Below are 24,075 nucleotides of genomic sequence, written 5' to 3' on the forward strand. Positions count from 1 at the left end.
AAAGAAACAATGTGGGGAATATGTATGTCTCCCAAGTATGCAACAAAATCTAGAAGATGTTGGATTTTTGGCTGGAAGTGCTTACAGAGGTATTTTTATGGTCCAAGCAGACTTAGTTTTTTCCTTAGGTAGGCAGCCAGTGTTGGAGGTGTGGTGGCGCACAAAGAGGTAGCTGGGAACATATTTTCTAGGAGTGTAATGTGTTGGTAGACTTTAAAGATTGCCAGTAGACTGCTTTGCCGGATATGCTGAGCGAGCAAGCTGGAGTGACTAGGGAAATTATTTTTTGAGCTATGATATAAACTCGGAATTTCCTAGACATAGTAAGGCCTTGCTGAATTCTAATTATGAAGACGTCCTAAAAGACAGTTACTAGAAAATGGAAATCAGTCTAAACCAACTTTACTAGAAGTAGTGAAGAAAGTAACAGAGTTAAAACAACTGGAACTGGGATCTTCAGAAAAGGGAAGGAGCAAATTATGTAGAAATAAATGGGAACTGCGGGATCAGTACATGCAGAGGAGGAACAAGCTTTAAAAGAAGGCAGGATTTGAATGAGCTGGATATGTTAAAAGTGTTGTAGAATGTTTGCAGCTACAGTTGTGTCGCATGGTTTGGAATATGTAATGTTTGCAACTAAGATGGTGTCGCTATGGTTTATTGTGATTTATATAAATGCAACATGGCCTATGTCTGACACGTTAATTTAATAAAGATGTTTCTTGTTTAAAAAAAGTTCCATGTGCCTATCCAGTCTAGCACCTCTGAATATCACCACAGAACTCTTAGCAGTATATGTATGTCTCTGTAGAGTGAGAAAGATTAACATATTGGTGTACTATGAAATTAAGAAAAAAGGCTTTGATGTGATATTTACATTCCATAGACCTATTATTAGCACAAGTGTCTGTATTTAGATATTTTTACTTTGAGTTCCAGTTTTCTTTAGAGAACAGTAACAGAACGGTACTATTTTATTGTTAGTTTAGTACATAGCATTTTGTTGGAATAAAATTTTTTTTCAGATGCATCTTTTCAGGACTTACATTAGGGGAAACTGCTACCCCTGGTGAAGTTGCCCTTTCAAGATACAAAGCAGGAACTACTAGAATCCATAAAAGGTATTTCCAGTGTGAGAGTGTTTAGGGGAAAAGTGGATTTATTTATGGGGGTGCGTAAGAGTTTTAATTGGCTGACAAAATGGAGGTTTCCTTTTACTCTGTCTTGTATTATATTTATGTTGTATGTAAAAAAAAAAAAAAACTCCTTTTATAGAAAAAAAGTAGAGTTTTATTTCGTAATATCTTATTAATGTTTTGTTTTATGGTGTTTGTAAAATTCATACTTTTTATAGAAAAGGCTTTGAATGTCCACATAATTATGCCAAGTGTACTATCAAGGACTGTGGTCAGGTTTGGGATTGAGTATTTCATTACTTCTTTTCTTAATTGCTAATTTTGCCTTACAAATTCTCGAATTAAAGGTCTTACAGTACTTAAGTCTGACAGTTCTGAATGCTATGTAAAGTCTACATACTACAAATTTATGCAGCAGAATTACAAAAGTAATACTTTTTATATTTTGATCCAAGTCTTAAGTTGCTCCTCTTTTCCCAAAAAAAAAATAAAATAAATAATAACAGTTAAACTAATTTGGAGGCTATTTTTTACAGCACACCTGAGTCAGCTTTGCATTTATTTTTGGTATTTATAATGAGAAACCCCAAAAGCATGTTATTTACACCGTATATAGATTGTTGGGAAAACTGATTGTCATGCCACAGAGAAAAGCCCCTTTCTCCTTGCCTTTGGTGCTATGTTTTTTTTTTAACCGTCACCTACAAGAACAGCGCCAGGATGGGTACAGCAAACTTTTCAGCTAAAGTTGCAGGTTGTTGTGCTGTTATGTACAGTGTTGCATTTCTTTTTTGCTATATTAAAATTAGAGTTTTTTGGGTATGATATAATACCATATATACCCTATGCAAGCAGTGTACGTGCTGTGTTTCTAAATGATTGCATAAGCTGTTGTAAAGCTTTTTTATTTTTTTATTTACGATTTGTTGACCGTGTTAGTCCACCTAGGCCAGTAACCTGTTTACAGGGGGAGACCTGAGCTGGCATTTATACTCCTAGGGGAAATTTGACCAGTGTATTGGGGAACTTTTCCAGCTCTTTTTGATAGGTGCTGTGGGAGCTTTTACATCCGCTTGAACTACTGTCAACTCAAGCAGATGGGGCCTTGGTTTAATTTGTCATCTGAAGGATGTAATCTTCAGAGTGCGCACACCCCCTTTATGCTGCCCTACAGTGAGAGCAATCAATCTGCTTGGTGTGGGAATAAACCCTATAGCCCCCTGCACCAAAGGTGAGTGTGCTACCTGTTGCACTACTGACATTGGTAACTTTTTTTCTCTTATGTATGTTTACTTACCCATATTTTGTATTCCTTCTGATATCATCTAACCGTATTTTATGTTCATGTCAAAACTGGTGTTAAATGTAGAGCTTTTTTCCCCAGACTTCTGCTGAAAAAGGGTTTTATTCCAGTTGGACTTTCCCAGTAAACAAAGAAAAAAAATTTGCACTTTATTCATCTGCTTTTACTGTATTTATGTTTCCTCCTACTTTATTTTGCTTTTGCCTCTTCTTAAAAGTACTCAATTTTATTTATTCTGCTGCATTTATTACTGCTTGGTAGTAGCCTGATTAAATTGTAACTGTTATTGTAAGTCTTTTGGTTTAAGCACTTGTGCTTTATACTGGTTGCTTTACATTAAGAAGGTTTGTGGTTTGCACTGTTGTGGCAGGTCAGGTAGCTTACATCCTTCTAAGCTGGGAATTGCTGATTGAAGGCTTATTGCCTGCTATTCTAAAAGTGTATTAGTTCTGGTTTAAGCACTTCGGCTTCAGGCCAGTTATTCTACATTAAGAAGGTTTGTGGTCTGCACTCTTATGGGAAGAGAGGCTGGATTCTACCTTTCTGAGGTGGGAATTTCTGTTCACAGGCTTATTGTGCCTGCTTATTTGAACTGTTTCTTTCTGAAATTGGTGCGACTTGTTGCAGTAGCATAGACCAGATTCAGGCCTGCCGAATCTAACTTTGTTTGTATAACTTGAGCACTGATCCAGGCCATCTTTTTTGGGGAAGGTTCCCCTGCACCCTAGTAGCAGGAGTGTGCAGTTAGAACTTGTCTGATTGAAGACTGCTGGAACAGGGCTTAGTTTGAGCTTTTTTCTGGTTAATTGGATAACTTGTTTAAATCAGTTTGTTCGTTTTCTGTTGGTTTATACATACATATATATATATATATATATATATATATATATATATATATATATATGTATATATATATATATATATATATATAGATGTATATAAATGCACTTTATTCATCTGCTTTTACTGTATTTGTGTTTCTTCCTACTTTATTACTAGGGGTATTGTCTACAACTCTGATCTGAGATATATAAAAATAAGTATCCGTTTCTGTGCATTTAAAGTGTTTTTTTGATTGTATCTGCTCTATTTTCTGAAAAAAAAAAATATATATACACACACACACACACACACACACACACACACACACACACACACACACACACACAAACTTATTTCCCGCCTTTCTAAGCTAGTATAATCCATTTTTCAGGTTAGTGCTGAGTTCAGGGCTGTGTTAAAAATCTCTGTGTTTGCCCATACCTTACTTGGATAGAAGGAAGTTTTTCTGTTCAGCTGTGAGAGAGGGGAGCTTTGAGCAGCCGATCTGTCCCTGGATGAGTGGTTTTAGCCCAGAAATTAGTAGCTTATTGACCATTTTGGGCTAATTTCTCTCTCTTTCATTTCCCTGCTATAAAAAACGCATTTGCTCGGTTTTGCTCACAGGGCAGCGCTGGTTAGCTAGGTTGTAACTATTCCTGGCTCCACAAAGTCTCCTCTTCAGTTTTTCCCTTGGAACTAGACAAACTTTCAACTTAAGCACTCAAGCCATTCATTTCTTAGCCCAGCACTTGCTCAAAACTCATAGCAGGCACTTATAAACTCTAGCACTAGACTGTACAGAATGACAAGGTTCTCTATTCGACCTTACTAGCCATTCAGTAAAACAGTTCACTGTACCTATCCAGGCCTGTCCAAAGGGCAGTTTCAGGTGTACTCTCCAGTCCAACTGGTGAATCTGGGCATTTTGAGGCAATGTTACAACTGCCTCATGTATACAGACAACCCTCTCCTCCTACCACCAAACACTAATACAAGCGAGAGATGCAATTATACAACCAAACTGGAGGCTAATCTCTCTCAACCCAAGACTGGATCAGACAGTCAAGAGGAGAAGGGAAATAACTTGCATCACATCTCCAGTCTCATATAAACCCATTAAATCAGCACCGGCAAAAAACACACACAAATACATGAAAACATACTCGGAGGCTGTAAGTAAAAATCTGCAAAGGCAACAGAGACCTTCAAAGCAGACATCCACGCCAACGTCCACCCCCCAACACAAGCCATGAAACAAGTACTTCACAAAACCAGTGTGCCACGCAATCACAGCCCTTAAGGCAAAATAACATACCCAACATACTAGTAATAGGTGAATCTATAGTCAAGCACACTGACGTCCCACTCACTAGACTCAATAAGGAGAAGGTTACTGTTAGCTGCCTGTTGGGTGCCAGGATCCGCCACATAACACAAGCACTCAGGTCACTCCAGTACAAGTACAAATACGACTCTTGTCATTGTCCATGTTGGTGTGAATGACCTGAGATGTACATGAAGAGAGACATGGAAGAGCTCTCTGATCACGTAGTCCATTCCGGTATGACCCTGACCCTGAGTAGAATCCTGCCCTCACCAAGAATGATACCAAGGTATAAAGAAAAAAATATCATTTTCAACAATTGGCTAAGTTTCTGGTGTCATTCAAAGGGGATCCAGTGTCTGTCAGCCTGGGATGACATGCTCGACAAGTCACACTGCTTCGCTAGAGACGGCTTGCACATGTTACTCTTAGGCTTTCGAATACTGGCCAAGGCTCTTGCCACCCCCATAGTGCCTTTTTTAGGCAAGGCTCAAAAGACAAACCCACTGCCGTAAATAGCACAAGCAACAAAAAAACTGAGGGTAATGCTACTCAATGCCAGAAGTCTAAACCTCAAAATGCATGCACTCGAGGCACTTCTCAGTATGGAGAAAATCAATATATGTGCAGTAACAGAAACCTGGTTTAAGGCTCCAGAGAGCAGCCCAGCACTACCAGGCTACAACTCGTACCATACATTTCGGCCGCAGAACCCGGACCGAAATACAAAAGGCGGGGGCTTATCCATATTCATCAAGGATACCCACACCTCCAGGTTAGTGGCACAACACGATGCTTCATAGATCATCCACGTGCAACTAACAATGGGCAAAACTGAAATTCAAATTGTAGCTTGCTACAGATCACCCACCATGTCCCAGGACCCCCATTCCGCGTTTCTGGAACCACTGGGAAACATAAAGATCCTACCAAACACCCTAATATTGGGTGATTTCAATTACCCAAACAATAACTGGGAGAACTACTCAAGTACTAACTCCCTTGCCCATCATTTCCTAGAATTTATAAACTCAAATACCCTGGATCAACTGGTCAACACTCCCACCAGAGGTGAGAACATATTGGACCTGGTCATCACCGTCATGGGCGATCGGAGTTCCACAACGGAGGTCAACCCCTTTCTGGTTAGATCTGACCATAAATCATTTTGGATATCCACATTCCGCCCCCACCCCCGGAGAAGGAAACCACCATGAAAAACATTTCAAAAGCAAACCTCACGTTACTTAAGACTGAGTTAGAAAGTTTCAAAGCCCCCTTGCTAAAGGATAATGCTGTCCAAGCTGCAAAATTCTTTACTACTGCATTCTATGGGCAACTACAAGAATGCATGGATCGTGCTATCCCAAGCAAAACCAAGAATCACTCCTCCAAGAAAAGGAAACCAGTCTGGTGGACCCCTGCCATAAACAAGCTGTGCAATAGAAGGAGGAAACTAGTACAGAAAAGAGTAAAATCTCAAGAAGGGAAGACATCCCTGATCAGTATCAGCAAGAAACTACGATCCCTCATAAAGTCATCCAAAGCTGGCTCCAAAAGAAAACTTGCCAAAGACTCCAAAGATAACCACAAAACATTCTTTAGCTATGTCAAGAATCTAAGTGGCAATGCTCAGATCTGCTCGGAGTTAGTGCAGAATGACACAAAATACACTGAACCGACTGATATCACAAGCATCCTGGCAGACAGGTTAATTGCAAACTTCACCCCCTCTCACCCCCAAAAGGGCCCATAATCATACCAGAAGAATGTAGAGCCCTTGAAATCACAGACACTCAGGTTAAAACAGCCCTCTTCAAAGCCAAAAACACAGCATCAATGGGACCGGATGGTGTCCCAGGCTGTGTCCTACATGAGCTCGAGACAAACTAACCCCTCACCTAAACACACTGTTAAAACTCAGCCTCTTCACAGGCTACGTGCCCATAGAGTGGCGCACAGCAATGGTTATTCCGCCCCACAAATTTGTAGCCACAACAGACCCCAGGAACTATCTCCCTATAAGCCTGACTAGCTTGGTCCGCAAGGCTGTGGAGCACATCATCTTGGAACTCATTAACAGAGACATTAGAAACCTCCAAACACTGGACCCTACCCAGTTCAGATTTGTTAAGGGCAGATCATGCCTCCTAAACCTGGTGGACTTCTTTGAGACAGTTAACCAAGGCTGTAGATGAGGGCAAGGTGGTACACACAGCCTACCAAGACCTCAGGAAGGCCTTCAACACCATTCTCCATTCTGGTGTTATAGACAAGCTCACCGGCCTGAACATAAACCCCTACATCACAAGATGGGTTGCCTACTGGCTCACGGACAGAACCCACATGGTGAGAGTTGCAGGAGCTAGGTCCGACTCTAAACCGGTTACAAGTGGCATTCCCCAGGGCTCAGTCCTAGGACCCCTCCTGTTCGGCATATACTTCTCAGAGGTACAGGCAAGCACAGGAGGACTATGGCTGACCAAGTTTGCAGACGACTGCAAACTAGGGGCTATAATTGACTCTCCGGCTGACACAGACATCCTCCAAAAGGGTCTCACTGAGATGGATACCTGGTGTCAAAATCATGGCCTCAAGCTAAATGCCAAAAATTGCATAGTCATCCCCTTTGGAAAAAACAAAGTACCCACAAACTACCACATAGGTGGTAGTCTCCTAAGTACAGAAAATGTAATAAAGGATCTGGGGACCCTAGTAGATGGTAATCTCTCCTTTGATAATCGCATTGCCAGAGTGATTAGAAAATCCTTCTATGTGGCCCACCTAATCACAAAAGGGTTCGCATCCAGATCAAAAGAGGTCATTGTGCCCCTCTATTCATCACTCATCAGACCCGTCATAGAGTACAGCTCCCCATTTGGGATATACCTTACAAGACACCTGCAACAGCTGGAAAGACCACAGAAGTACCTCACCAAGAGGATCACTGGCCTCAAACAGATACTCTATGCAGCTCGACTGAAAAAACTCCAGCTGTACTCGGTTGCATACTTCCTACTCAGAGGTTATCTCTGCCTGACATACAAGGCCATGTCCAACCCAGAATTGATGGATATGCTCCACCTAAAGAAAACCTTATCCCTTCGAGCCACATGCTCTAGGGATCTAAACCTCACCACAACAGTTAATAGGACGTGCTGGAGGGATAGATTCCTGTCCCAGAGACTTCCCATGCTTTGGAAGAAGATTCCAGTGTACATTAGGCAGAGCTCCTCGCTAACGCTCTTCAAGAGAAACCTTGACGAGTGGATGGGAAACAGGAAGTTTACCCTGGGGATCACTTCAGTGGCTCTGCTGGACAGAGGCACAGGGAACTAATCTAAGGGGGAGGTGAAAGCCAACACATTCTGGCTAGGCTTATAAATGCCTTCGGGTAGATAGCCTAGTACTTACCTGTGAACCTATAAATAATAAGATGTTATGTTGTCCTATCTTGCCTTCATTCTTACAGTGATGGGTTCGGAGCCGATCCTCGGCTCCGACTCGGCCGAATACTTAGTTGAAGATCTCAAACTTGGCTCATGGCAAGAAGGTATCCCACAATGCAGTGGTGCAATTCGCCATATCTTGTTTGTCACTTTACGAGGTTGGATGTGCTCATCTTGGCCATGACTAAGTTGTGAAACCTTTTTCTTATTTCTTGTGAAAACTAAATATTTTTGCTGATCTGTAGTTCTATAACCAATAGATTGTATTCGTTGGCTTCCCTTTGCTGTTTTTTTGTCAGGCACGGCTTTTGACGTTGCTTTATAGGCCTTGGTATCCCTGTAGTGGTTATTTGTTGTAGTTTTGTGTCTTCATAGCTAGTTTAAATTAGAGAGCTATATGCCCATTTTAGTTAGAGGGCTTGTCCTGTTTAATAGTTTGTGTTTGAAAATCAGAGCTGTTTAAGTTAAAGGTTCTAATTTTCTTCCCTAGTCTTTTTTACTTGTATTGTTTTGGTAGCATTAGTCTTTAAATGTTATTGTGTTTGATATAGCCTGTAGTCTTCCTTTGTTTGTGTCAAAATGTCTAAAGTCCAGAAAGAAAGAGAGCATAAGCCTTTGAGTTTCAAAAAATGTCAGAAATGCTCATAGAAGATGTCCATCACTGATGGACATATTGTTTGTGCCCATTGTCTTGGTGCTATCCATCTCCAGGAGAGCTGCACCTTTTGTCATTCGTTTAGTGGCAGAGTTCTTCAGGAGAGAAGAAATAAGTTGATTCTTAAACGGCTTTTAAAACCTTCTTTAGGAGAGGCCATTCATAGCTCTTCCTCTTTTTCTGAAAAAGGAAAATCACACAAAAGACAATCTCCATCTGCATCGCCTCATTCAGAGCCGCCAGTCAAACTACCTAAAATTTCCAAGGCCACTACTTCTTCAGCTCCACAGTCTTTGAAGCTGTATGAAGTTCTTATGGTTGATGGGCCAGGTTCTTCAGCTCCAAAGCCTTCGGAGCCACAAGATACCTCTACTTGGAGCCGGTCCGTTGAAATTTCACCAGTTTCTCTGACCTTGAGATTGCCTGTGCTCCATAGGTCTCGATCTCCTTCATTATCCTCAAGTCTACAAGAAGCTTATCTGATGGGGACGTGGAACGGGTGGTGCTTAGACTCCTTAAGTCACTGGCTCTGACTAAATTGTTCTCTGCTCCTACCCATTTGTTTTCGGTGCCTACTGTGCCCACTATTTTCCCTCCTACGAGCCAAGTTGGTCCTTCGGAGCTGGAATGCTCGGTGCAACCTTCTGTGGATTTGTCAGTTCCAGAACTCCCTTTGGTCTCCACGGAGCCGACTTCTGCTCCGACTCTCTTGGTGTCGTCCGGTGAATCTGGGAACCGGGATTCCCTGGTCGGCCCAGAGGTGGATTCTCGGTCCCTATCATCTTCGGTGCAGAGCTTACCCCTTGGAGCATTGGTTCAGGTTAGCTTGGCTCCTACATCAGCCTCAGGTCCGATCTCGTTGGCTCCGTTGTCTCCCTCTGTCTCCTCGGAGCCAGGGGGTTGGTCTTGGGAGCCGGCAGGGTCCGCCTTTGAGCTGATGAGGAGTGTGTTGTCTTCCCATTCAGCACCACAGAGGGTTACCAGTACTCTTCCCCCAAGGCACCGGCTACTGTCTTAGCACCACCCATTCCTCAAGACAGCAGAGACCCAAAGCCTCAGGATCCCCCTTTGGGTGAACCCCTCTCATCCAAGGCTTCCCCACAATATCCTTCTGAGGAGCCACCTTGGAAGACAACCTGCAAGGGGAAGCATGGCGACTCCCCAGATGAGTCCATTACTTCAGACACTGACCTTGATGAGTCGGAAGGGTCCCTAAAGTCATCCTCTGACAATATCTCATTTGCAGATATTCTGGAGATCCTTAAGCAAAGAGATGGCTGGCAGGCCACTACTCCTTCTGATGAGGAGTCAGTGTACCTGAAGGCTTTTGGGTCTCAACCTTCAGCCTCCTGGGTGTCCCCGCCTTCGATGAACTAATGGATCTGGTTAATCAAAAGACGTAGGAGTCACCTGATGCTTTGGAATGGGTCCCTCGGAGGCCGAACAAATTTTTGTCAGCTCCTCTGGGCAAAGAATTCTTAAAGGGAGTACGTGTAAATGTTATGGTGGTAGGAGCAGCAACCAATAAGGAACTTACAGAGCCTTCCTCATCTGTTCATCCTCCAAATAAAGATTCAAAAACAATGGATAGATACAGGAAGCGTATCTTTTCTTCAGCGACTTTTTTCTTTGCGATCACTGAATTACTTATCACATTTTACGAGGCTATAAATAGATCTCCTGAAAGAGCTAGGAGATGCTCTACAAGGTTCAGTAGCTGGGGGGGGGGGGTCAATGAGAAGGTCTCCTCCCAGCTGTCCACCTTAAATTCCATTGTCAACTCCTCCATAAGGCCCATATCATATGCAGCAGATGGAGCGAGCAGGGCAGCGGGTTCCGGAGTTTCCCTAAGGAGACACTCCTGGATGCGCTTGTGTCATTTTGCAGAGCCCTTTAAGTCTACCTTTACTAACACCCCTTTTGATGGCTCCTCACTCTTTGGACCCAAAATAAGACACTCTAACACGATGCGAGCAGGAAGGAAAAATTCTCTCTGCTGTTGGAGTACATTTTTCCATACCTTCAAGACCTTATCCCAAAGGTTAAAAGAGCAGAAAGATGTTATTCAAAAGATCCCAGAGATTTTTCCTAGATGCACAGGGTGATGACTTACCCAGGGGCAGAGGGGGAGGTAATAATGGTAGACGCCGCCCCAGAGTCAGAGGGGGTCCACAAAGCCAGGGTGACTGTGATTCCTTTCATGGACGCCCTTATCAGCGCTCCTGAAAGAAGGCCCGACTGCTCTACTTTGGAGGCAGTTGGGGAACATTTATCGATGTACCCAGAAGCCTGGAGAAGTATAACAAATGACAAATGGGTACTAAACATAATACCCAGAGGATACTCCATCCCCTTTTGCTTACCTGTCCCGAAGACCAAAACACTCCTGGATGTTCCACCCAATCTAAAGGAACAAGCAACTATAGAGGTTCAAAAGTTGATCCAAAAAAGAGTCATCCAAGAAGTCCCTGCAGACCAAATAGGATTCGGAACTTACTCAAGATTTTTTTTAGTGCCAAAAAGAGCAGGGGACTGGAGGCCCATATTGGACTAAGCAAGTTAAACAAATCTGTCAGAAAGTCAAAGTTACGAATGGTGACACTGCAGTCTATACTTCCCTTTTTAGGGAAAGAGAATTGGATGTGCTCGATAGACCTTTAAGATGCGTACTACAACATAAAAATCGATAGGGCATCAAGAAGGTACTTGCGCTTCTGGCTGGGAGCCAGCCATTATCAATTCAGTGCTCTGCCCTTTGGTATCACTACAGCCCCCAGAGTGTTCACCAAATGTATGGCAGTAGTCACGGCTCACCTGAGATGTCTAGGATTCCGTGTATTTCCCTATCTAGACAACCGGCTCCTGTCTGCCACCACCAAGCATCTACTCCTACAAGCCAGGGATCTAATGTTAGACATCTGCAATCATTTGGGCATTGCAGTAAATTTGGAAAAATCTGCCTTGTTGCCCTCTCAACGTATTACATTCATAGGCGCAGATCTAGACACTTCATTGATGATAGCATGTCTTCCAGCAGAAAGAATCGTAGCTCTCGGACATCAAATTCTTCACATCCTTCCCATGCACAAAGTGAAAGCAAAAGTAATTCTATGCTTATTAGGAACAATGGCCTCCATGATTACACTACTTCCTCTTGCCAGAATGCACATAAGGATACTTCAGTGGCTATTGTTCTCCCAATGGTTTCTTCAAGAGCTTCCAGTGTCTCATCTGATCAGGATAACTGAATCTTGCAAGAATGACTTGAGATGGTGGATGCCCTCCACTCATGTGACAATAGGCAGACCCTTTGTTCCACTTCAACCAATAGCTACAGTGACCACGGGGTGGGGTGGTGATTATCTGGGATGAACAATCCAAGGTACATGGCCAGATCACGAAGCTCACTTGCATATAAATGTTCTAGAGATGAGACTAATGCTTCTTACATTGCAAGCACTTCAAGACTCTCTCCCTCTAGGGACTATTGGGATCCAATCAGACAATATGTCTGTGGTTTGGTACATAAGCAAGGAGGAACCAGATCCTACCCCCTGTGTCGAGAAGCCCCAAGAGTATGACAATGGGCACGTTCTTCCCAGCGCTTTCTAATCACAACGCACATTCCGGGGAAGTCCAACGTGATAGCAGACAAGCTGAGCATAGCAATTCTAATGCCTCACGAGTGGTTTCTCAATCACAGTGTAGTGGAAATGATTTTCCAAACATGGGGACAGCCTTGCTGCAATCTCTTTGCCACTCCCATGAATGCCAAGTGCAGCAACTATTTTACTCTAGATGTTCCTTGTATTTCACTGTTGCAGTCATTACATTTGGATAATCTTCTTGCAGGTTGCTCTCATTCGGCCTGATTAACAAAGTCTTGGGTCCTGTGTCGGTTGCTGTCCCTTCTTCCATGACATCAGGTCGTCGGGGGTATAAAACATGCAGCCGACATCATTACATCAGTCTTTCTTGCCGTGCAGTGCCCGAAGCAGAAGCAGTTTGCAAGTGCCGGTCGGCTGACACCTGAAATTTTCATTTTCGAGTTTCAGAACCGAAGTCTTCAACTTAAAGATAAGTACCCCATTGGGGAAACTTTTTCTTGCTCCTTATCGATGTCAGTAAAAGTTAATAATTGCATTACTTGTGGAAAGCAAATACCTAATAAAGATTTTCATTTGTACTGTATTCCTTGCCTAGGCCCTGACCATGACGTACCTTGCTGTCGGTTTTGTGCTTTATTTAATCAGCGCACTCTCCATCATTAGTATATTTTTGCCTCTAAATATTTCGGTTCTCGGTTTAATTATCCAGAAATGTTGTCGGTTAGCCATCCAACTACCAGGATTCCAAAAAAACACAGAGATAAAGATAGAGACAGGCCACCGAGGTCCAGAACTGCCGACACTTCTCCTAAGCCAGTCGCCAGTTCGCAGGTACTCAGTGAGACGCTTTGCAGCCTCTGATATCCGCTACTTCTGATTCGCAGGCCTCTACTGAGACCCATTCTGAGTCCGCCCCTTTGGGGGGAAAGATTGCTCTTCATGCAAAGAAACTGGGAACTCATAACCCAGGACAAATGGGTTTTAAATATAGTGTCCCAGGGATACAGATTTCATTTCCACACGTTGCCAACACCAAGTGGGTGGCCAGACCTGCCCCCAAATCAGTGGGCAGAGGCTCAAAAACAAGTATTGTCCCTCTTAAACATGGGGGCTATTCAACTGGTGCCAGAAGAGGAAAAGGGACAAGGTTTCTACTCCAGACTTTTTTCTGGTACCTAGAAAAGACAAATCATGGCATCCAATCCTGGACCTGTCTACTCTGAACACCTTTCTGGAGATTCCAAAATTAAAGATGCTGACTCTTCACCAATTACTTCCTCTGCTAGGCAAAGACGCCTGGTTGGCACCACCAGATTTAAAAGAAGCATACCTGCACATCCCAATCAGGGAATCCTGCAGAAGATACCTACGCCTCAAAGCAGGCTACATGCATTATCCGTTCTCTGCACTGCCCTTTAGCTTGTCTATTGCACCCAGGGTCTTCAGAAAGTGCCTGGCTCCAGTTATTGCATTTTGCAGGTAAAGAAGTATTCAGATATACCCATACCTGGACGATTGTCTAATTCAGGCAAAAAACCAGGGTATACTTTTAAATCTGGCATTTGTGAAAAGGGATCTAACTTGTCTGTGGTACACCATAAACGAAAATAAATCAGAACTGGTACCCTGTCAACAAATTACATTCCTGGGTGCAAGCTTGAATACAACTGCCCAGATGGCTTACCTCACGCCAGAAAAGCAAATTCATTTGGTAACCTACTTCAAACAAGTGGTCGCAAAAATCCTGCTATCTGCAAGACAAATACTGCAAGCCTTAGAGTTCATGGCCTCCTACATTCTTCTAATTCCATATGCAAGACTGCATATGAGGAAACTACAGTGGTATCTAAAAAGTCTATGGAGTCAATATTCTCACAGCCTGGAAACAATGATTCCTATCATACCTTGCCTACGCCTGGAGTTCCTCTGGTGGGCAAAGGCCTACGACCAAAACAAGGGACTACCATTCACACTACCCCCTGCCGCCCAAACCCTAACTGCAGATGCATCAGACTATGCATGGGGGGGGGGGGTCACTTGACAGGGAAGTGCATTCACGGCAAATGGAACCCAAATTAAATGCACCTACATATCATTCAAAAAGAAATGTTAGCTGTACAGAATGCTCTGACAGCCTTCAAGGACTACATTCTTCCAGGACAACTAATGGTAAAGACGGACAACGCCATGGTTATGTGGTAAATAAACAAGCAGGGGGGTACACATTCCTACCCCCTCTGCAGACTAGCCATGGCATTGTGGAACACAGCCTTGAGCTAACAAGTGCACCTACAAACTCAATTCCTGCCAGGAAAATTGAATACACTGGCAGATGGACTAAGCAGAAACCTCATGGACCCACACGAGTGGAAACTGGAACCAAGGATTTTCAACATGTTGACAAGCGAATGGGGGAGCCCAGACATAGATCTATTTGCCTCCCCCCAGAACTATCAGTTGGACAAGTTTTGCACAAGGACTCCCCACAAACAAGCTAGGAAAGTGGATGTTCTGTCCTTCAGCTGGAAAAACCTATTAGTGTACGACTCCCCCCCCCCTCCCCCGCCCCTGCTCTCCAAAGTTCTACTAAAAGTCAAACAGGACAAACCAAGGATGATCTTGATTGCTCCAGACTGGCCACTCCAACACTGGTAGCCCCTCCTGAGCAAAGTGTCGCAGTTATCTCCATAGTACCTGCCTCAGACTCCTTCCCTGCTGTCTCAGCAGGAGAACCAAATTCTGCACCCTCAGCTTCCAACATTGAACTTTGCAGCCTGGCTAATCACTTAAATTGACCCCTATCATCCCTCAGCAAACCTATGACGGATGTCATCTTAGAGGCAAGGAAATCTAGTACTCGAAAATCTTATGCTGAAAAATGGAAAAGATTCTGTGCCTGGAACCAATCTGAAGGGATGAGCACAGCAGCGCCCAATTTACCTCAGATTTTGCAATACTTAACTGAGATGCTTCACAAGGTCCTGTCCTTTTCTTCCATTAAAATCCACGCCTCAGCCATTTCAGCTCGTTATAACACAGAGCCTCCTCTGTTCTCGCATTCTCTGCTCAAGCAGTACCTCAGAGGGGCCAAATATTTGAGACCACCCAGGAGAGCTCCACCCCCTGCCTGGGATCTCAACTTTGTATTGGAGAAGCTTACTCTACCTCCTTTTGAGCCAGCTGCTACTGCAGACTTAAAATTTCTTTCTTGGAAAACAGCTTTCCTTTTAGCAATCACTTCAGCTAGAAGGATATCTGAATTACAGGCTCTTTTGGCATTGGAATCTTTCATCATCTTTCATGCGGACAGAGTGTCACTCAGGACCAATCCATCCTTCATGCCCAAGGTGGTATCAAGTGTGGCTCTTAATCAGTCCATTCATTTGCCTACCTTCTTTCCCAGTCAACAGAACAAAGGGGAATGGACTCTGCATTCCTTGGATGTGCACAGGCAACTTAGATTCTATTTGGACAGGACTAAACCTCAAAGAAAATCGTACCAACTGCTGGTAGCATTTGCTGCAGGGGCAGAGGGGAAGGCTATTTAAAAACAAACCATTTCTAAATGGATAAGCCATTGCATTCATTTCTGCTATAAGCAACATGGAAAACCAATCCCCCAGGGGATCAGATCTCACTCCACCAGGCCTACATCCACTTCTGCAGCCTTTCTCAGAGGTGTTCCTACCACGGACATCCTAGAAGCTGCTATTTGGAGTTCTGTACATACTTTCACCAAGCATTATCATTTGCCAATTTTGTCTAAATCCAGAGCTGGCTTTGCCACTGCTGTCTTGCAGGGCCTTATGGATGGCCCTAATGCTATATAAACTCCTCCTCCCAACCATAGCTTTGGGAATCTACCCAAATGTAATGACTGCAACAGTGAAACACGAAGAACATAGTACAGTTGTGTACACTTACCATATATGTAGATGTTCGAGTGTATTCACTGTTGCAGTCCTGGTTACCCTCCCTCCGGCCCCCTAACTTCTTCTGGCTATACCTTTACTTTCCTTTACTATGCTTAAAAGCCTTTTTTGGTGTATTTGCTTTTTGTTGGTGATATACCTTTGTGTTTTTATGTTTATTTGCTCCCCATTGGGGGGGGGGGGGCACCTGACATCTGGAGCAAGAAAAACTGATGTAATGATGTCGGCTGCATGTTTTATACCCCTGACGACCTGACGTCATGGAAGAAGGGACAGCAACCGACGCTGGACCCAAGACTTTGTTAATCAGGCCAACAGAGGGCAACCTGCAGGCAGATTACCCAAATGTAATGACTGCAACAGTGAATACAGTCGAACGTCTACATTTATGGTAAGTGCACATAACTGTACTTTCCCCCTCCAGGGGAGACACCAAAAGATGCTCTGGCTCACGATTGGCCCTCTGGACTTCTATATGCTTTTCCACCTTTTCCTGTCATACCCAGAGTAATTCAGAAAGCTCAAAGCTCGGGAAACAGGATAATTCTCATTGCCCCCTTACTGGCCCCGTCAAGTTTCGTTCCCCTTCCTGTGGCCCCACCCTCTGGAGAAGCCTTGGATCCTGAATACAGTGCCAGATCTGCTAACTCATATGTCAGGGGAGCTTCATCCTTCTCTCCACACCCTAAAACTGACAGCTTGGCTGCTCCACTTCCCAGTTTAGTCAGGTTTCTCAATTTCACTCCTACTGTAAAACATATTTTAATGTTCTCCCATAAAGCTTCTACTAGAAAGCTTTATTCTAGCAGATGGAAGAGATTTTCCCTGTGGGCTCAAGATAAGAACATTGATTCTTTCTCTGCACCTCTTCACTTCATTTTGGAATTTATGGTGGAACTGTTCCAACAAGTCTCAGCTGCAGCTACCATCAAAGTTCAACTTGCTGCAATTTCAAATTTTCATTTTGGCGATACTTCTTCAAACTTAATGTCACACAGGTTGTGTAGAGCATTCTTAAAAAGTGCTTCCTTACTAAGACCTCCCTTGAAGGAACCCCTTTCTCCCTGGGATCTAAATTTTGTTTTGTCCCATCTCACTTTACCTCCCTTTGAGACTTCTTCGTCTTCAGACCATAAGTTCCCTTCATGGAAGACCTTATTTCTAGTGGCTGTAACTTCCACTAGAAGGGTGTCAGAACTGCAAGCTCTTTCTGTTAAACCACCATATTTGATTTTTCATAAGGATAGGGTATCCTTATGCACTAAGCCTTCCTTTTTTCCAAATGTTGCTTCTCCAAACAATATAAACCAATCCATAGAGCTCCCAGTAATTTTTCCTCAACCTACCAACAAGGCAGAGTACAAATTACACCAACTGGACGTGCACAGACAACTCAGATTCTATTTACATAGAACCAAAGACTTCAGAAAATCTGACCAATTATTTGTATCCTTTTCTGATCCAAAAAAAAGGATCATCAGTTTCAAAAAACACACTTTCTAATTGGCTTTCAAATTGTATTACCTTTATCTATAAATCTAATAACAAGGATCTACCTTTCAAAGTAAAGGCTCATTCCACTAGAGCATTTGGCTATGTCATCTGCTTTCCAAGCCAGAATTCCTATAGATAATATTTGTGCAGCAGCTACGTGGTCTACTCCACATACCTTTATTACTCATTACAAAGTGGATTTGGCCTCCAGGGACAGGGCATTCTTTGGTTCCATGGTGCTGAAAGATATACTCCCGTGAGCCACCCAGGATAAAGGTGCTAGGTACGCTGTCCCATCATTGCAAGAATGAAGGCAAGATAGGACAACATAACATAAAGAAGTTATGTACTCACCATAACATTCCATGTTTGTTGTCCATCTCGCCGTTCATTCTTACGAACCCTCGTTCCTTCCCCCTGCGTAAGACTTCTTGTGGACCTGGTAGATTTCCACTACCTCAGGGGCTTTTGGTCTCAGCTTGTTTCTCCTTTCAGTATTTTTTTGGTATGGACTTGCACATTGTTTATATGTATATATGTGCAGATATGTATATATGTGCAGATATGTATATAGTGTGCATATTGTTCAGTATTAGCAACAAACAAGATCTGGGGAATTGCACCTCTGCATAGTGGGGTACCGTCTTGCCACGAGCCAAGTTTGAGATCTTCAGCTAAGTATTCAGCCGAGTCGGAGCCGAGGATTGGCTCCGAACCCATCATTGTAAGAATGAACGACGAGATGGACAACAAACATGGAACGTTATGGTGAGTACATAACTTCTTTTTATTCAGCCTTGGTCTATCTGGAGAGTGTAATGGTTAAGCTTTGAAAGCATGGGATAGTACAAAGTTTATGTTGTTACTGCATTTCTGAAGCTATAGTTACAGCAACGTGATTCTCTACAAGTCTGTAAAGAGAAGAATAACTGCTGTCTGGTTGTACTTTTCTATTATGGCTGCTTTTAAAAGATAATTAACTTTGCGTTTTCTGCTATTTAAATGGTTCTCTCCACAGCACTGTGCGTCTCAATATTCAGAACTGCTGGAAACAACTGAGACACCAAAGTAAGTACCCTGAGTTATTCTTGTTTTTCCAATCTGCAGGCTCATATTAACAAAGCAGCACATTGTTTTCATGGAACTTAATAGTAATCTTCAAGCGTTCCTTATAGCCTTTATACTTTTATTGGTATTTCTTTGAGTCTTTTAGTAAACTGGGTTTAGGTCTTGCTTATGGCCCAGCTGTCTAGACTGTATATTTCAGTAAATAATTACATATGCTACATGGGTAGACATTGATATGGTGGTTCAGCAATTACCATTGCACATTCATTGCTTAGTTCTGTGTTTCACTTCTTATCTGAGGTATCCTTTGTTAGACGTGTGCAAGCTTTCCTTTTGTCATTCATGTGTTTTTTTTTTTCCCTGGGTACTCTAGCTTACTCCCACATCCAGAGACACGCCATTGGTGGATTGGTTGTCTTTCAAATTGCCTGTATGTGTGTGTATATTATGTGTCAGTATGTATGCAATAACCTCTGTCCTATCCAGAGTTAGCTTGTATGACTCACAACTTTTGAATGCCAGGATAAGCTCTGATTCCCCTGCTGCTGTGAAGTGGGTTAAGCAGATAACAGAAGAATTTCAATCTCATGCACACAGTCCTTTCTGCTTTCATATACGCATTCACTCACACAAGATTGCTCAGTTGTTTTAAATGCATTGCAGTGCATTTTGTCTATTTGGCTCAAGAGTGGAAATGGTTTGCTCATAGAATCTTGCAGCACACCGTTTGAAAACTCGTGGAATAAACTAATGTTATCTAAGTAGATTTGTTTGGCTAGAGGCTCTTTCTTTGGTAGATCTTCATAGGTAGGTACTAGGCTATTGGCCCTAGGGCCTATACAAGCCCAGCCAAAAAGGTACCCTGGCTTTTGCCACCCAAGAAAATAATTTTCTTGCCTGTACCTCTGTCGAGCAGAGCCACAGAAGTGATCCTCGGGGTGAATTTCCTATTTCCCATCCAATCATGAAGATTTTTCTTGAAGAGTGCTAATGAGGAGCTTTGTTTGATATAGATAGGTAGTTTATTCCAGAGTATGGGAAGTCTCTGGGACAGGAATCTATCCCTCTGGCATGTTCTGTTTATTGTGGCGACAAGGTTTAGGTCCCTAGAGTGTGTAGTTCGGAGGGATTGGGATTTCTTTATGTGGAGCATGTCCAACAGCTCTGGGTTTGACATAGCTTTGTATGTTAGGCAGAGATCACCTCTGAGTAGGTGATATGCGACGGAATAAAGCTGGAGTTTTTGAGATGGTCTGTGTAGGGCATCTGTTTGAGGCTGGTAATCCTCATTGTGAGGTATTTCTGCGGCCTTTCCAGTTGTTGTAGATGTCTTGTGAAGTGCATACCAAAAGGGGCATTGTACTCTATAATGGGTTTAATGAGTGATGAGTAGAGGGGAACAATGACCTCTTTTTTTTCTGGATGAGAAACTTTTTGTGATGAGGTGTGCCACGTAGAAGGATTTCCTGACTACTGTGGCGATGTGATTATCAAAGGCGAGACTACTGTCCACCTGTGTCCCAAGGCCTCTTATCACACTTTCAGTGTTAAGTATACTACCGCCTATGTTGTAGTTCATGGGTGCAGAGTTTTTACCAAAGGGGATGACAATGCACTTTTTGGCATTGAGCTTAAGGCCATGGCTTTGACACCAGGTATCTGTCTAATTGAGGCCCTTTTGTAGGATGTCCACATCGTTAGGAGTTTCGATTATAGCTCCTAGTTTACAGTCATGCGAACTTCATTAGCCAAAGACCTTCTGTGTTAGCCTGTACTTCAGAGAAGTAGATACCAAACAGGAGAGGACCCAGGACTGAACCCTGTGGTACTCCACTTGTCACTGGTCTGAAGTCGGATTTAGAGTCTGCTACTTTCACAGTGTGGGTTCTGTCAGTGAGCCAGTTGGCAACCCATCTTGTGACATAGGGATTTATACCTAGTTTAGTGAGTTTATCTATAATTCCAGAGTGGGGGATGGTGTCGAAAGCCTTGGCAAGATCTAGATAGGCTGTGTGAACCACCTTACCCTCGTCTACAGCTTTGGTGACTGCTTCAAAGAAGTCTTATCAGGTTTAGGAGACATGATCTGCCTTTTACAAACCCGAACTGGGTGGGGTCCAGAGTTTGGAGATTAACAGTGTCTTTGTTTATAAGTTCCATGATGATACGATGTTCATCGTGTTTCACTGTTGCAGTCATTACTCTTGGGTTATCCTGCTGGCAGGCTACCCTCAGTCGGCCAGAATTCCAAAGTCTAGGTCCGGCGTCGGTTACTGTCACCTCTTCCCTGACGTCAGTGCGCCAGGGGTATAAAAGATGCAGGTGACGCCATTTTCTCCAGTCTTTCTTGCCGCGCGGTGCCCGAAGCAAAAGCAGTTTGCAAGTGACTCCTGAGATTTTCACATCCAAATTTCAGAACCAAAGTCTTCATTAAAGCGAAGTACCCCATTGGGGAAACTTTTTTCTTGCTCCAGACCAATGTCAGAAAAAGTTAACAATTGTATTTCTTGTGCGAAGCAAATACCTCATAAGGATTTTCACTCGTACTGTATTCCTTGCCTAGGCCCTGATCACAATGTTGCTAGCTGTCGGTTTTGTGCTAGATTTAACCAACGCAGTATCAAGCATTGGTTCGATTTTGCATTTCATTACTTTGGCTGAAAATTTAATTATATAATGCCGTCGGAACAGCCGACAACCGGAGTTTACAAAAAATGCAAGGACAAGGATAGGCAACCGAGGTCCAAAACCGACGACGAAGCTTCTACTAGGCCAGTCGCCGGTTCGCCGGTTCTCTGTGGGGCGCTTTCGCAGCCCCTGGTGCCCGCTGCTGACTCCCACGTTGAGCCGACTGGGCCCCTGGATACTTAAGGCATTGGACACTCAGAAATCATTCCCTCAGATGGGTCCGGAGCCGCTGAGCGGGCATCGGCTTCTGAGGGTGTCTTCAGACCTACACAACTATATATTAAGCCATCTTCAGCTTCAAAGACAAAGACTAAAACCGCTCTAAAGACAAAGAAACAAGTACAACATTCTCCTACTCAGACTTCCATGCCTAAAAAACAGATGCTCAAAATGACCGAAGACCTAATTACTTTGATCAGGGGCTCCCATCCCCCTCCTGATAAGAGGCCTAGGCAAGAGACAGAGTATGATTCTTCTGATCAGGTATCTATTTCCTCTGATTCCTCTTCTGAACAGGATTACTCCATGCTTCCCTATAAGGATTCAGATGCTGAAGAATCCATTCCTTCAGCCTCTCCTCCTGAGGATTATTCTTTTGGGGAAACCCTGCATACTATGAGGGAGCATTTCCACTGGGAGAGCCAAGATTACTCTGAATCTAAGAAAAGGCTCGGAGGCTTTCTGCTACTTCTTCAGCACAGACCCCTTGCTATTCCACCTGTTCTAGACATTGTAGATTATGTATTTTCAGAGTCCGGCCTGTCCCCTGACTCTTTAACCCCTGCACCTGCTAAGCCAGACAGATACTACAGGGTCTCAGATTCTCATAAATTCCTATATAAAAACCCCGCTGCTGACCCAGAAACTATATCTCAGGGTCCCAAGGGGGTTAAAGCTTCCACTGCAAAAAACCCTGTCCCCTCTGATAGGGATTGTAGGGCTCTAGAGAGACGGGGGAAAAAGTCTACACCTCTGCTACCCTGGCTGTAATGGCTTTAAATTGTCAGTTTCATAGGCTTAAATATCAGCAATATTTAATGTCACTGCTTAAACAGAAAATGTTGACAAATACCGAATGCTCAGAGAACAAGGAATTGCAGGATTTATTGCATGCAACTGAACAAGTGGGAAAGCATACTTTGCAATGTGGTTATGATTCACTGGAGGCCTCTTGCAGGTCCGCTGTTACAGGTTCTGTTATTAGAAGGCATGCTTGGTTAAAGGAACAGAATCTGCCTGATCATGTTAAAGCAAAATTATTAGATGCACCATTGCAGCATAATACTTTGTTTGGTACTAAAGCAGAAGACGTGTTGAAAAAAATGGAGGATAAAGCAAAATCCATGCAGACAGTCAAGGATTTCATATAGGTACAGCCTCCCAGGTTAACAGGAACTGGCCTTCTAAAAATTGGTCCTTTCCAGTGTACAAAGAGGCAGATACAGGTGTCCCAGAGGCAGATCTCAGCCCCAAGGCTCATACAGGCCCAAACAATGGGGTGCTCCTACCTCCAAAAGCGGAGAAGATAAATCTCAACCTTACAGGAAACAGTCCCAATGACTTTCCTCTACCAGTTCCAAGCAGTTTTCTTTTGTCAGCCCCCTTACGGGGAAAACTAGCACTTTTTTCATCAAATTGGCAAATGATTACCCAAGAAAAATAGGTCCTGAACATAGTGTCCCAAGGCTACAGGTCCCATTTTCACACTCTACCAAGGTCAAAGGGCATGCCAGACCTGCCACGCAATCAATGGGCAGAGGCACAAAAACAAATTACAGCCCTCATAAACATGAGGGCCATTCAGCAAGTACCACAACAAGAGCAGGGGCAAGGATTTTACTCCAGACTTTTCCTAGTACCCAGGAAGGACAAAACCTGGAGACCAATACTGGACCTGTGTGTACTAAATACGTTTTTGGAAGTTCCAAAATTCAAGATGTTGACTGTACAGCAGCTACTGTCCATGCTGGGCAAGAGGGCTTGGCTCGTAACTTTGGACCTAAAAGAGGCATACCTGCATGTCCCAATCAGACAGTCTTGCAGAAGATACCTCAGATTCATAGTTGGCTCAATGCATTACCAATTCTCTGCACTGCCCTTTGGCTTATCTACTGCGCCCAGGGTCTTCACAAAATGCCTGGCACCAGTAATTGCATTTTGCAGACAAAAAGGAATTCAAATATATCCCTACTTGGACGACTGCCTAATTCAAGCAAAGAACAAAGACACTCTTTTAAAGCATCTGGCGTTTGTAAAAAGATTACTAATTGCCCTAGGGTGCACAATAAACTAAAAGAAATCAAAACTAGTGCCCTCTCAAGAGATAATATTCCTGGGTGCAAGCTTAAATACAATTACCCAGATGGCTTATCTCACGCCAGACAAGCAAAAGCAACTGACTACTTACTTCAAAAAATTGGCAACAAAAACCCACTTATCTGCAAGGAAAATCCTGCAGGTCTTGGGTTTCATGGCATCCTGCATTCTACTAATTCCGTATGCCAGACTGCATATGAGGAAACTACAATGGTATCTGAAAAGTGTTTGAACTCAGTATTGCCACAGCCTGGAGACAGTAATTGCACTCATTCCCTGC

General features: G+C 43.3%; 1 protein-coding gene across 11 annotated transcripts in view; it reads left to right on the forward strand.

Moving 5' to 3' along the window:
* Positions 1 to 24,075, forward strand: part of BRD8 (bromodomain containing 8) — a 1,923,539-nt gene that overhangs the window by 226,411 nt on the left and 1,673,053 nt on the right. For all 11 annotated transcript variants that reach the window (XM_044069501.1, XM_044069500.1, XM_044069496.1 and 8 more), the window contains one exon: positions 18,742 to 18,791. In XM_044069501.1, coding sequence (XP_043925436.1) covers positions 18,742 to 18,791 — 50 coding nt within the window. The remainder of the gene's footprint in view (positions 1 to 18,741; positions 18,792 to 24,075) is intronic.

Source organism: Protopterus annectens, chromosome 4.part0 (genome assembly GCF_019279795.1).
Source record: "Protopterus annectens isolate FY-2018-M chromosome 4.part0, PAN1.0, whole genome shotgun sequence".
In the NCBI taxonomy this organism is placed as follows: domain Eukaryota; kingdom Metazoa; phylum Chordata; order Ceratodontiformes; family Protopteridae; genus Protopterus; species Protopterus annectens.